General features: G+C 42.9%; 1 protein-coding gene across 2 annotated transcripts in view; it reads right to left on the bottom strand.

Annotated features, from left to right (window-relative positions):
* Positions 1–13: 13 nt before the first annotated feature.
* Positions 14–15,357, bottom strand: part of IGF1R (insulin like growth factor 1 receptor) — a 179,732-nt gene continuing 164,388 nt past the window's right edge. For both annotated transcript variants that reach the window (XM_086756921.1, XM_086756922.1), the window contains exons 18-21: positions 15,183–15,342; positions 12,767–12,896; positions 8,159–8,293; positions 14–1,875 (exon numbers count right to left, since the gene is read on the bottom strand). In XM_086756921.1, coding sequence (XP_086613047.1) covers positions 1,509–1,875; positions 8,159–8,293; positions 12,767–12,896; positions 15,183–15,342 — 792 coding nt within the window. In that variant the 3' untranslated portion in view covers positions 14–1,508. The remainder of the gene's footprint in view (positions 1,876–8,158; positions 8,294–12,766; positions 12,897–15,182; positions 15,343–15,357) is intronic.

Below are 15,357 nucleotides of genomic sequence, written 5' to 3'. Positions count from 1 at the left end.
TTAAACAGTTCATGGCAAATCATATGAAAGGTATCAGTTACTGGGAAGGAGGAAGTAAAAGTTACACACTATAGTACAAAGCATAAGAAAATCTGTTGAAGTGGGAGGGGAGGGAAGGGAAGGAGGGCAGACCTGAAGGTTTTCATAGATTAAATCCACAAAGATAAAGAACAAAAAAAATAGCAGCTTTTTTCTGTACAGACATATAGATGAGTATCTGAACCGTAAAAAAGTTATAAAAGTGACACAAAAGACAATGTGTATGCAAATGATCCATGGTCTAACATAGAACTGCAAGACCCTTCGAGAAGTCTTAATAATAAAGAGAAAAGGTCAAAGCATCGTATACTTGAATCCGGTTACTGCTTTTTTGTGTCTTCTCCAATTTATGTTTCTAGGTGTTTTTTTTCCTTGCAAGCCTGTGAAGGAAGGCAGGCTGCAACGATGGAGATCTCTGCCGGTTATTTTCCTGTTTTTCGTGTTTCGTTTTTGGCGTGCGGTTGACTTTTTTTTGTATGAAATGCACAAATGTGTTTAGCTCACCACTGCCAGTTTTGTCCAGAATTCATTGGGATGGGGATAGGAGCAGAGGGAGGGCTGTTTCTTTACCCCATCCCTTTTATCTTCTCCATCACAAGAAAAAAAAAATAATCACATTTTGTCCAGTTTTGAAAAAAGATCTAGACGATTTGAATTTTTAATTTTTTTTTGTTTGTTTTTTAAATACCAGTGTATAATTGAATAGAATGTGTTGGTCAGGATCTCTTTTAAACAGAGCAGTTGATTACTGTGCTCCTTCCATGCCTACAAAAAAAAAAAAATCAAAAACAAAAAACAAAGAGTTCAGTTTTTTGGCAAAATTTGGCAGCGTTGACAATGGTTAACAACCTTGGACGAATGATGGCCCTTTTTTATTCTTTTACGTGTTCCTAAAAAGATTAAAGAGCAACATTAAAAATCCAGTCTTTTTAATTTTTTTTTGTGTGGTTTTTTTTTGTTTGTTTTTTTTTGTTTGTTTGTTTTTTTTTAGAAAGACCTACAGTGTTAGGCAGGTGCTTGCAAGGGTACCAGGGAGCCACCTGGCCTGCGATATCTTTGATCTGATCAAAGTGCTGTACGGTTGAGCTTGCACGCAGATATGTTTCCCATTATGAAGCAAAGAGAGAGAAAGAAAGAGAAAGAAGAGAGAGGAGAGGAGAGAGAGAGAGAGAGACATCAGATCTCAAGTTTCGTTGCTATTAAGTGTTAACATTAGAGTTTTAAAAGGCCAACTGTGTTCCCCATGAACGGAGTCCGTTACTGAAACAAACATCTGCTTGCGTATTGAAAAAAGAAAAAATACGGTAACTGGTTTACTGAAAAAAGGGTTCTCCCAAGTGCAGCTATGGCAGTTCTGAGGATCCACTGAGGTACAGTAGGCTTTTGAATATATTGTAACTTTCTTTCTTTCTTCCCCCAATGCACGTGTTTCTCCGTGTTTTATTTCTGTGAGATTCTGGTTCTAAGGATCAGCAGGCCGAAGACTGGGGCAACGGTAAGGCCCTCTCATTCTTGCGTCCCCCGTTCATGTGTGCGTACGGCTGTCTCTCCTCAAAGCTGGCCCGAAGGACCACCACACCTGGGCCGTTCTCGGCTTTGTGTCCTGAGTGCTTGTCAGTGGGTTGGAGGGTGGAAGAGGGATCTAAAGGAATGCTCTCCATGTTCTCAGTCTCCAGGTCAAGCTCCTCTGTATCTGGAGGCTTGTTCTCTTCACTGTAGAAGAAGGAGACCTCTTTGAAGGCTGGATCCAGCTCGTCTTTAATGCTACCGATGATTTCCAGGAAGGAGGGCCTCATTTTCGGATTGTACTGCCAGCACATGCGCATCAATTCAAACCTGGACAGGAGACACACAGCAAAACAATTTACTGAGGTGTTTTACGAGCCCCGGCTGGAGCGCAACAAACCGGCTGAATCGGACCACGCGTTTCAGAAAGTCATTCAATTCTGATGGAAGGACACGGTAGAATTTTCACAGGCCAAGATCCCCATGTCACATTTCGACCCCCTTTCTAATCACCGATTTACCTCTATAGCTTCTGTCTTAACCTTCTCCACTCCCTTCCACACACTGGCCCATAAACCAGTCTCGTAGACACCTGACATCCAGAAGCATTTTGTATTTTTATTCTGATTTGGTATTTCTCTCTTTTTCCTCCAAAATACCCTGAGTCTCCTCCATCGTACAGCTACATGACCGTGCCTCTCTGAGTATCTTTTTCAAACAACCCATCCCTACTCTACCAATATTGTCTTGGAGAAAATTAAAACAGGAAATACACACAAGGTAAGGCACTGTTGTTTTCCCTCTGAAAGAAGAAAATTACCTTTAAATTAATTGTAATCCCCAAAAGATATTTGCCAATCTCAAAGACATTCTCTAATCTTTTATTTTAAAATTATGTTGTTTTCATTTACAGCCAGGGACACATTAATATTTTACGGAGTGCGAGATCATCTGTTTAAGCACATCCACGTTAGATCTGTACGATGTCCCACGCTGGCAAAACAAAACCACAGAATGAAACAGTAATACACACAGAACGCAAACAGCGTTTTCATGACACAGCAACGTCAGGTATTCCTGAGAGATCGCCCCGAGCTTTTAACACAACACGGGAAAGGATTTCACTGGCTGTAAAGGTGGAAGAGGGATGTCTTTTGTTAACGCAGCACAAGGAATAGGACAAATTAAAGTAAGAAAAGGAAGATTAAAGTTTATTCTTCAAGCCAATCCTCTATGTACACAGTACTCGGAGAAACACGCTGTGTGTAGGACGTCACCAACAGCCAAATGCTACTGCTTTCTGTGCTACAACAGGAATGGATCTTAAAAAAAAGAAAGAAAAGTTTTTCAGTGAAGATAAACTGGAGAATCCTTCATGTCTCTGACTTATGTTCCAGCCCCGTGACCTGCAGTCCCAGTAAAGCCCCCTCTCCTTGCCTGGCCAGCACCCTGGTCCAGTGGCCAGTCTGGGTTCGTTTCCCCACCTCTGCCAGCCTCCCCATGTAAGGTAAGCCAGGTCACCTAAACTTTTAGTTTTGCTTCTATAAAACAATACCATTTTCCTAACTTCTACAGATTTTCAGAAAGTAAGCAAGCAATTCTATTTTATGCTTTAACTAGCTCCCACTGCCTTGTGCCCCAGCAGCAGTTTACTAGATCTTTGCAGCAGTGAACAGAATGATTTGGTTTTTTTAATTAAAAAAAGAGACAAAACCAAACAAAAATTCACTAATTTTTTGAACAGCACCTAAGCCCATCAGAGAGTAATGTCTTAATGCCTCCAGAGTCCCTGCTCTAGAACAAACCCTTGAACAGGACTCTCACCGAGCTGGAAACCCCGGGACCCTCAAGCCTGCTGCTGAGCATCGCTGCACACAGCGGGGTCTGGAGAGTCTGGGAACCCTGGCCTGAAACAAAACCAAAGCAAAGCCATCCCCTCCCCCAGAAACTCGTTCCTTGGGAAGTACCACTGCATTTCCTCGGAGCGTGCACTCTGTTCTCAGCTGAGCGAACCAGCAAAGAGACAGAACGCTGCTGTGCTGGGGATGCAAACGCTGCTGAAAGCGCTTCAAGCACAACAGCAGCAATCTGAACTGAGGTGCATTTAAAGTCACAAATATTCCTGTCCGAGCTCAGCTGGCACAGCTCTGTGTGAACAAAAGTCAGCCACCTGAACACGGCCTTGTGAGACCCAAAAAGAAGCTGGCAAAACCAGTCTGTGCTGGGAGAACTCCCCGGGTACGCAATGCTGTGCTGTACCAGGCACGTAGACACATAAACACTGTTAAACTGTGCTTGGTTTTGAGTCTTTAAGGAGTCTGTCATAGCGAAAGTGAAGCCAAACTATAAAACTGCAGTATACCCTCAGCCACAAACGAGGAGGAAAGCTTGAGACATAAATATATAAAATCCATTTCTGTTACTTCATCGCTGTTTCCTTTCCAGCTGACTGCTGCGTCCCTGAATAGAAGCGCTAGCTGGAGCCAAGAACACTGGATATTCGCTGGCACTTCGCCCCGAGGCCTAAGGGCAACGCTAAGGAGATACCACAAGCAGTGGAGTAATGCATGTGACATCAGCACAAACAAGGACATGTGATGTTTCTTTTAAGCCATTCCAGATTTAAAAACCCTACAGAGTTCCCATAAAAGGATTTTTTTTTTTCTTTTTAACTCTGTGGGTTCAAAGACCTTGTTTACATTATCTTAAATGAAAAACCCTTTCCACTAGACAATGGAAGAATTTACAGGCTGTTCATACAACCTGAGCAGTTTTATGAAGTTTGTTTCTGACCGGTGGCAATTAAGCTCAAGGAAGTTGGAGGCATCATCATTAGACAGAGGAACAGCCAGAGTCTCTCTCATGCATCTTCTGCTCAAAGAACTGAGCAGAAATGGGGTGACTTTTTGCACTAAGACATTGATTAAAAAAAAAAAAAAAAAAAAAAAAAAAAAAAGGAAAATTACTACAGAAGCTGTGTTCCATTTAAGGGTGTGGGGAATCCACTTGATTTGGAGGGGAAAACTGAAAGGCCGTCTCCTGTTCTGCTGCTGCTCCATGGTGACATTACCCCTGCAGAGCAGAGCCTGGTTTCTAACAGAGCGCTCGCCAGGAACAAAGGGAGAATCAGCAATGCGTAAATAGTCTAGTCATCTACAATACATGTGGGGGAAGCAATTTTGCTTCAAAAACAGAGTGGAATTCCAGCCTCCACAACTTTTAAAAGCCCCAGGGGAACACACTGTCTGAGAGCTTCAGCGGTAACAAACCTTGCCACGCAGCCGTCACCTGATGAACACTGCCGTAACAATGGCAGTACATAAAAACAGAACTTATTACACAGGAAGAGGAGAAAACCAGCAAAGCTTCTCCTGGCACTGTCTTATTGAACCATCTGTCTTATTGCATGGTTCTGTCTGTAAAACCATGCAAACTATGCCAAGAGGGTGTAGCATAAACAGAACTGAGTCTCATTTCACCCTGTGTAAGAGCAAAAAGCCTCTAGAAATATCGTCCCCTGTGAGCTTAGCCCTTTCACGGGATTCACTACCTCTCTGCACCACACGACAACCGTGCTGTAAAATCCCCCTCTGCACAAGCATCCAACACAACCAAGCTGCAGAACAGAACCTCTCCAGTTCTTCAAGTGCCCTTGGTCCCCGATCCACCTAAAAGCTTTTGCCTCGCTGCTACCAGAGGTTAGCAAAGCACAGCCACTAACAAGCATTACTGGCATCGCAGCCTTAGGAGAGCTGGAACGTCCCAGACCGCTTGCATCACGTAGCATTCACGCGGGGATGGGGGAGCAACAAGAGACCCTTACGAAAACCACTGCGCTGTGGCTGGAGCCTGCATGGCTGTGTCAACACTCACATAATCTGCACGGTTAAAAATAGAGGATTCGGTGACAGTTGCAGCAAGATTCCTCTCTCTATTCTCATCTATGCTTCCCCACAGCGATCTACCTCCTCCACCTGTTCAGGAGGTTTTTTATATGTCAGTAAACTCCTCTCTCTCTACAGGAAAGTAAATTTGTGTTCTGCTCATGAATTTAGTTATTTCCACATCAAACTAATCTGAAGGGAAAAGTATCTTTCTGTCTGTAGCCTACCACATGAGCTATACAGAAGTGCAGTTCCTGGCTCCTCTCCTCGCTCGCTCACATGCAGTACCATGCACAAGAGGTGTATTGACTTCCCTGCAGCAGGAGGATTTTGCTTTCTGGTCATCTTGAGTTAATGTTGTGAGATAATATCAGGTATCACAGACCAGTCAGTCTCCACCAGTGAGAATTTGTGCTGTCTAAAAACCACTTGGCATGGACACACCGAGAAACCTGTCTTTAAACAGAATCTTTTGGCAACCTCCAGAAAAAAAATAGAGGATCCTCTACTTTACAAAGGGTTTCTTGAAGTGCTTGCAAAAGCAGTTGCCTGAAACGTGCAGGGGATGCATGGCAGGATCCATAAGGACTTTCAGGGCTTTTTGCAACTCTGGTACAAGCACCCTTCTGTCCGTGCAGTAATTTTCCTTGTTACGTCCCTTGCTGAGAAGCAGGTTATCAAACAGCTGGAGAGGGGAGAGGAACTCTGCCTGCAGACCAGGTCTCTGCGCCTGCCCAGCGAGGTTCAAGGCTGGCAGCAGCTGTCACGTTACGCGGTGTGGTACAGCATCTTTATAGCATCTTGGGCAAACGGGATGGAAGACAGGGAAGGAAGCAAAAACGTAACAAGAAAAAAGCATCATAGTAATGTAAAACAGGTTCTTTGAATGCCAAATGCATGTGCATGAACAGAGGTGAAGATGATTCCTGGAGCTCCCTACTGTTACTCCTACAACAGCCCATTTCAGTCTCAGCAGACTTGGGTGTCTGTCCTGATACAAAGACAGAACAAGCTGGAAGGAAGCTACAGCAAGTCACAACATGCTTCTACACTCAATACATTCAGTATTTTTTTTTCATTTTGGACAGAGTCAGGATGTTTTATACATAACTGTATCACCAAAAAAAGACACCACAAACTGGATGTGCCTTAGCTCTAGGTTCAGCCCTGTTCTGTGTTCTGGTTGAGAGAAGTGGCTACACTTAAAGGAAGAATTTTATATTCTGCACCTCTGCAATGTCAAGCTAAAGTCTCGGTGGCCGTAACTAATGCATGAACAGCTTCTTCACTAAAATCAGCACAAAAAAAAGGCCTTTCCTGTTATACACTGCTGCAAAGATTTGCTCTGCCAGACATTAACCAAGTTCTCCCAGCTTGCAGGCCAGTTTCCCTGAAAGCGGATTCATCCAGTGGCAACACCCAGCAAGCAGAGGATTATCTCTGAGGAGGAGGAGGAAGGAGAACGGGCCGGGTGGGATGTAGTAAAGAGAGCTTCTTCCTGTGACTCCCCTCCCATCCCGCTCTTCATACCACACATGCCCCAGGTTAATGGGGAATTTCTAATGCCGAATCCCTTGCCGAGTTTGTTCTCACTGTAGAGGCACTTTTTCCCCACGGACCTGGGGAGCCGATCCCTTCACACACCCTGTTCTTCCCCCATTTCTGCCTACTCCCCTCCTCCATTACACAGCTCTGATCATGTTAAACAATCGACACTCAATCTGACTGCCAGAAATTCTCCACAGCATCGTGGAAGGGAAAGAATGCGAAATTGAGGAATCACATGGCAGCTACACCTCCCCCTGCATACACCACCCACCCCCCTCAAACAACAGAACAACACTGCCTGTCATCTGAAACCAGAGCCGCGCTCCAGCCAAAAAAGCTCTTTTCCTAAGAATCCCAAGCAGCTGAGGCCCTTAAGTGATTGTATCCCTTCTGTGGGCCTCCAACAAATTTCAATAACTGCAAGACACAGTATTTCCTTCCCAAAAGCCAGTTTGAGAAGTATATCAAAGCAATAAAGGCTGAACAACTGGCTGTACACAAAAGCCAGCAGAAGTATTTCAGCAATGTAAAGTGAAAAACTGAAGCCTGCTGTGCTGCACACCCTCTGCCGCAAGGCTTTGTGCTGATTCTAGGGGCAGGAAAAGGTTTTTTTGGGTACTACTTTCTGTGCTTATAGGAAACTTAGAAGGGGAGATTTGTTTATCTCAATGTGATGAGCACTGTGACTGAAAGAGCAGATCCGACGCTGCTTCGGACAAAGGAAGCATACGTTCACTTATCTGTATGCTGAACTCAAGCTGGAATTCCACAGAGTTTATCCACAATAGGTTCCAGCTTGTCCTGAGCTCTTTTTTGTTTTTACAGTCAACAGAATTACTTTAAGCATAAGCAATAAGATTTAGGCACAAAATTTTCTGCTGTAGCAAGTGTCACTTATGAGCTTCTATTAAATCTAAATTTATTCAAGAACACAAAGACTGTGTTTTGTTTCCTTATAGGAGGAGAGAGCCCAAAGTGAGATTCTGGCCATAAGCAAAGTTGTTTTCTTGTCCGTCTAACTACGATAAAATACTGGATTGACAGAGACTATTCAAGCAGCACTTCACATTACTGTCACTCCTTACTAAACCCTCCTGGGGTAGGTCGGGTAGAAGTGGACACCGAAGGCATGAGGGAGAATAAACCGTGCACCGAGCAGAGAGGTAACTGTTGGCACTTACAGCATATCGGGACAATTGTCTGGTTTTTCCAGCAGACCTCCTTCCATCACAAAGCGGAGCACTTGTTCGTTGGTCATCCCTTGGTATGGCTGCTCCGCCAACGTTGCAATCTCCCAGAGTACGACTCCAAAAGACCTGGGAAACAAATCAGAACTTTAGAAAGCTGAACAATCTTTACAAGGATATTTTTCTTCAGTCATGTTGAGCAGGCAGGTATCCATGGGTACTTTCTTTTACCAAAAAACTCAATTGCTCAAAAAGTATGCAGCTATGGTGATAGCCACCCAGGGTAAGAGACCGCTGACTTCAAACATCTCTAGTCAATGGAGAGAAAGAGACTAGTAATAGTACATCTCCATTTCTCACATCACAATCTACAGCTCGGAGCTGGTCACTGTTATGATCATTCAGTGGTCCAACACTGCTTGGTTACACCAGTTCTGTATAGGTCAGTCAGTAAAAAAGCCACCACAAACTCTTTGCACCGTCCAGAAGCCTCCTAAGTCAGGATTTAAGCTGTGAACTTGCCTGAAGAATCAGCTTGCATCTCATCTCCCTTTCCCATGGCTTTCAGCTCAGAGTTTAGGTACACTGGGAGGTAGGAAGAACAGTGGACAGGGGAAAAGGAAAGTTGCACGTAAGGAAAAAACAAAATTAAAATTTCTATTCCTGTCTTTGCGCTTCCTGTACAGAGGACCTCAGGCTGGACAGACATCTGACCGTTAAAGTCTGCATAAAGATCCATATGTGGCTGGGTGCAGGGAATCAAACGCTCTAAGCAGGTGGAGAAGTTGCAGAGTTATTTACAGTGAGCTCGACAAGCCTCCCCCTCAAAGCCACCGACATAGCAAGAAAAAAAATCTGTACATTTAAGAAGGTAAACTCACAATCTTCATGTAACATATCTCAGGTACTCTGACAGCAGTTGAGAAGGCAACAACACAGAACTGGAAGCTCTCATTCCAGTGCAAGCTGCTCTTCATCAGAAATACCTGAGTCACACAAATACAACTTAAAAGCTGCGTTTTTCCCTTACCGCTCCAGGAAGCTGAGGGGTAAACAGCAAATGCACACCACCACACCTGTGCGTCTCATCTGCCTTACCACTAAAAGCAAGCAAACCAACCAACCTCTACTCCCCAGGCACAGAAACACTTCTTGAGTAATACTTCCCATCTATCCCTCCACTCTGCTTTCTTCCACATTCTAAGTCAAAGGCGCAAGGTAAGGCTCAAGGCATTCAACATACAGCAGCAAGGAACAAAACCAATTTTTGGAAAAGACATGGAAGAAATGTGAATGTTCTTCAGCTTCTTGGACCAAGACCTTAATTTACTGCTTCAGCAGCAAAACATTTAAGCCCCCAGGAGAAACTCAGTTACCACTGTTGCAACACGTATGTAACCATGTTATAGAATCACAGATGGTTTGGGTTGGCAGGGCCCTCCGAAGCCCATCCAGTCCAACCGCCCTGCAAGGAGCAGGGACATCTCCAACCAGATCAGGTTCCTCAGAGCCCCGTCCAACCTGGCCTTGAATGTTCCACCACCTCTGTGGGAAACCTGGGCCAGTGCTCCACCACCCTCAGTGTAAACAATTTTTTCCCTTGTTCTTGCAACAGAGCTTCCAGCTCCTTACAACTAACTACAAAGGACAGCAGAAGTGCAAAAATAAGTCTATGTACTAACAGGAATTGATTACTGGTGAAGAAACATCAGCATAGTTATGTAATTGGGTAGTTTCAACACAAGTATTGACAGTTTCTAAAAATATCTCCATTTAAAATTAGTTTATTGAGCTCAAATTGTCTGCCCTGCACTGAAGAGTCATCTACTTTTAGAGCTGCTGTGCAAAGACAGAAAATCTAGATGCTGTCTGGTCTTCTGCGGCTAAAATGCTGAGTCAAGCTTAGAGGGAAAAAAAACATAGTTTCAATCGGGTATTGTTGTGAAAACAAGAGTCCAGTATTATGAGCTGGTTACGGCAGAGTGGTTTTATCTTTCAGTTATCTACTGTATCTAAAACGGTTTGCATCTGGAGCCAGAAGCCACAGACAGACTTGCAATTGTTTGCCTTTCAGGGGAATGAGGGACAGAGGGTCAACTCAACGTTCTGGTGCCTTTGAAACTCCTTTGATCACTGCAGGAATAATCAGAGCAAGTGTTGTGCACCTAGCAGTTATATTATCACAACAAATAAACTTACGCTGCTCCTTCACGGCAGCTACCAGCTCTGAAAGAACGCAAGATGCTGAGGACTTATTTATAGAAATACACCCTCACCCTCAACAGTATTACACTGATTTTAAAATGTTCTTCCCTAGCTACAGCAAAACCAGTCTTGTCTAATTACCTCATTCTCCAGTCTGAGGAGCAACAAAAGAACGAATTGCTAAAATAAAGCTCCACCCTTCAAAATCTCCAGATACTCTCTTGCAGTTTGCCATTTCACCTTACAGCTTATAAATCTTGGCCTCCGACCGCTCATACAGTTTTGTCTTTTGACTTTCTGGCTTCTAAAACTGACCTCGAAGAATGTGGAACCAGACATCACAATATCCTACCAAAAAGGCAGGAAAAACAATCTCAACATTTTTTACTGTTTGATGAAAATAAATGCCCCTCAAAACAGCCAAGCTACGCTGTTCTCATGAAGCAACCTCAAAATCTGAACCAATGCAAGGAGTCAGGTAAGTTTTCCTGTCATGAAGGAAATACTGCTCATGTTACACCAGTATTTTTGTACCTCAAGACAGCATACCTACACGAACTAAACTGCAAAATAAGTAGCTTCTAACAAGATGACAAACCATTCCCAGGAGGAACTGTCTGAAATACTGATGAGAGCTGTGGACCTGCTCTCCATCAAGTCATTTTTTCTCTCTACGCTTTCAAGTTAAAATCTGACAGATTTTACTCCTCCTCTTCTAAGCTTTCCAACCTTACCACTTGTAAGTTTCTTTCCTTCATGTGACCCCCGGCTCAGACTGTCCTGCTGATAAACCGCAATATTGTTTGCTCAACCCTGCTTTGAACGCAATGACCGATGAACGCCAAACCTTGTTCACGTTGAAGGAGAACCCACGTACTTCCTGCAGCAACTACAGTGCTAATTTACATCTGACTCTTCATTTGGCGTCACATCTGTGGGGTTTCTTTGTTTGTATTTTGAGTTATGTTTAAACAACAGCATCACTTAACATTTCCAGGTTAAAAGGAAAGCGTGTATGGAACAAGCGCAGTGCATCACCAAAGCTGAACACCCGATCCTGAGTCCACTTTTCATACCATGACTGGAGATGAAGGCCGGGCTTAGAAGTTGCTGTTGTGTGGTAAGAATGGGCAGGTCTGCCAGCTCTTCACTCCAGGCTCATTCAGTACTACCTCTGGGGATTTTCTAGCAATATATACCAAATTTCTGTCTGCTTTGTGAAGTCACTACAGGTCTCAACATTCTTTACCCGCAGGTGGACTGCCAAAAGCACGCCTGCGCTGTTCCATTAGATAAATGGCTGGTACAGGGCTTCCTCTTCAACTCAAAGTGGTTATTTCCATCGATTTCCAAGTTTGAGGGTTACTGTGTTCATAAATAAGTCACTAGCCATATGCAAAAAAATTTAAGCAACGTTCTGGTGCTTCACTTTTTTTACTTCCTACATAATTCCTCTTAAGAACCTTTCACTCAAAGCTGGTGCTGTGGACTACAGTCCTCAAGCTGTTGAAAGAAAATGCAGTTTACTACTAAAATACCATTCTTACTGACTTCTAGACATTTGGAGGCAATCAGCTGCCAATTCTCTAACAGATCAGCAGTAAAAACATCTTGTTAGGAAGGCAGAGAAACCATAAAAGACAGAGCAGAGGTTTTGCCAGTACACGTTCATCTTCTGCCAAGTCCTCCCTACCTATCTGCAAACGTCTGGGTGGGGTGCGTGTGTGTGTGGGGGGGGATTGTTCCAGAGTATTATTTCTTCTAAGAAGTGTATTTTGACATTTTCTGAATGCCTCTATTAATAACTTGACAGATAGAGCAACCAGGCAATGTGCTTTTAGAGAAAAACCTATTTCTGCATCTTGCGGTATATAAAACAAGCAAACAAAGCTCCAAACGGAGAAGGATACACACAAGGGAGGACTCCCAAGAAAAAATATGCTAGTGTACACAAACCATCTGCAGGAAAGCAGAGTTATTTACACAGAAGGTTTTGATAGAAAAGCAGGTCAGCACTATGAACCTTTCTATACTCTTGGCAACTTTTAACGCTTTTCTTGAAGGAGGGTAGTTTGAAAAATGACAACTTGCTCTTCCAGGTGAAGGTAAAGTTTTTTACCGCACAAGCGATTTTACAACCCACAGCAGGAAACGTGCCACCACTTCTGGTTTTGGAAATCCATTTCATTCTGCTCTCTCCAAGAGAATTTAACCTCAAGAGTTCTTGATTTTGCAATGGAAATATGAAATATAAAGCAAAATGCTTCACAGCGAAACAAGAGAGCTACCTTTGAAGAGACAGGAGAAGTGTTATACTTAGCTAAGTCTACTAAAACAAGAAAAGAGGCTAGAAAGAAGAGGGGCTAAAACAGTTTTTCAGAGCCCCTTTTTTGTTACCAGACATCGGAGTGCGTTGTGAAGACGCCATCTTTCAGTGATTCCGGGGACATCCAGCGGACGGGCAGCAAACCTTTCCCTCCTTTTCGATAATAATCTGTCTCGTAGATATCTCTTGTCATGCCAAAATCTAGAAGGTATAGATGTTTTGAGTTTGCATGATAAAATGCTGGACATTTCCCCTTACTAAAAGGCATTGTAGCCAGTAGAGAATCACAGTTTGGTGCAAAGCATCCGCAACCTGTTACCACGACACTTTGAAGTGCAGTCACTTTACCTGCAGCCGTAGGTCTGGTTCCCTCCCAACACAACCAACAGACATTTCTACCATTGACTTCAGTGCGTGAGAAGTCTGAATGATTTAAATATATAATGTAAGAAATTTCAGGATTTATGCTCAAGCCTTGCAGTAAGCTACATCTTCTGAAGGTCATATAATTCACAAATTGTTAACTAAAGTAAACTATTTTCTTTTCTTTTTAAAGAGTGTAAAGAGTTCCTTTAGTACTTAAGACTATTGTCTTTAATTAAAGAATCTCACATGTTGAGGGAAATGCTTCTCTCTCCCTTTTTTTTTCCTCTTTCAAAAGGTAAATTTCCAGTTCCTGTAAAATATTCCATCTCAAATGCTACAGAGGATTAGGCTACTCATTTATGACTGTTGAGTTACACACATGTCCTTAGCTCTAAATATGTAAGCATTTGCAAGACTTGGATCTAACAATGCTCATCCCCTGACTGTAACTCAGACTTATTCCAGAATTTTTTCTTCTCTAAAACCCACTTGACACACACAAAACTGCTGAGTCTTGGACTAGCCTATTTAAACCAGTAACTGTATTTTCAGATCAAAAAGTTAACCAACCAGGTCACACCAAATCTCTTACTAACATTAAATGCTGTCTACTAACATAGCAGACCTAGAGCAAAATCCATTTTATCAACACAGAGCTGCAGTTGCCCTTTTTTTTTTTTTTCCTTTTTTTTTTTTTCCTCTTCTTCAGGAAAAGTGGAGAGAAAAGAGGACAGAATTCCCCCAGTTCTCACAATCGTTATTACCACACTTGGATGAGTGACCAACCACTGATCCTTCCCATTCCTTGTCTGCTAGGGACACTGGTACCCTCAGCGATTATGACTAAAAAGCCCATCTGTGCAGCTATTCCATCACTCCCACACACCAGGGTGACTTTATCCTGGCTGAATGGAAAATGATTTTTAAATGTAATGCAAATAAGAAACAGATACGCAACGAGCACAGGATAGTGTAGCATAAAGCTCTTCCTCCAAAGTCTAAACAGTCTGAGTTGGCGTGTTCCAGTCAAGATCCTCCTAAACTGTTTCTACATGAAGGGATTTTCAACATCGGTACGTAGATGTGAGCAGCACAGCGTGTTTCACAAAATGCTTTTGGAGTAACCATGTACAACGTTACAGGGAAGAAATGCACCATCTTCAGTTCAAAGAATTGTAAAACATGCTGGTGGGGAGAGGAGGAGTGAGAAAACTGGAACGGGAAGGATTCAGGCTGACTTCCCCTGAACCTGCAGAAAATGCACAAAATCCCCTAAAGATCTTATTTCCTAATTAACTGACTCAAAATGAAATCATTTTTTCTTTCTCCCAAATGACAGGATTACTTACACAAATTATCAAAATAGCTGACTTAAGCTCAGAGAAAAAGAATTCGTTTCCTACAGCAGAAGGCTGTTGCTATACATGTTATTTTAATATGCACAACTCAAAAACAGCCAAAAGCTTAAAATCATCCTCTCTGGAGAGAAGTCTGAAAAAACTCATCTGACAATGTTCTGGAGGGATGGTGAAGGGGAAAAAAAAAAAAAATGGTGTTCTAACAGCAGAGCAGAGAAAAAGCCATTCTGTTGCCTGGAAAGCAGAACTCCAGTTCAGACTGGAAAGCAGAACTCCAGTTCAGACTGGAAAACATCCAGCTGAAGTCAAGCCTTACATTCCACCTCCAAATTAGATATGCTTTAAAATAATCCTAAAATTCTTATTCTTGAATCAATAAACAGGAGGTGGAATTATTTTTGCACATGAACAGAAAAGCAAATGACACACCAGTGGTAACTACGCCATCCACCCAGATGTCTCCAGCATCTGCACCTCGAATCACTGTTTTACCAGCTCTTTGTAAGCCCACACGCTATACTATTTCCTCACTGGAACAACAGTAAGTAGAGGTATTCCAAGAGTTTTAACTCTATGTTGACTGCTCACAGCTCTTGAATCACAGCAAGTCTTCATAAGGAACATATTTCATTCTGTAGACATTTAAAGTAGAGCTCAGTTTTAAAAGGTCTTTCAAACAGCTTTCAAAAAATTAAAATGCCTTCCAAGATGCTGTTTTTTCAGGGTGATGTTTTTTGTTTGTGTAAAAGCCAAGAAAGCGCACCTCCAATTTTCACTGTGAAGTCTTCTGCCACCATGCAGTTTCTCGCAGCAAGGTCTCTGTGCACAAATTTGTTGGCGTTGAGGTATGCCATCCCATCAGCAATCTCTCCTGCCATCTGAATCATCTTCTTCAGAGTTGGAGGTGTCTGGCCAGGATTATTCTGAGCAAGATTAAG

The sequence above is a fragment of the Chlamydotis macqueenii genome, chromosome 12 (genome assembly GCF_036417535.1).
Source record: "Chlamydotis macqueenii isolate bChlMac1 chromosome 12, bChlMac1.mat, whole genome shotgun sequence".
Taxonomy (NCBI): domain Eukaryota; kingdom Metazoa; phylum Chordata; class Aves; order Otidiformes; family Otididae; genus Chlamydotis; species Chlamydotis macqueenii.
This window is presented reverse-complemented; position numbering and strand designations above follow the sequence as displayed.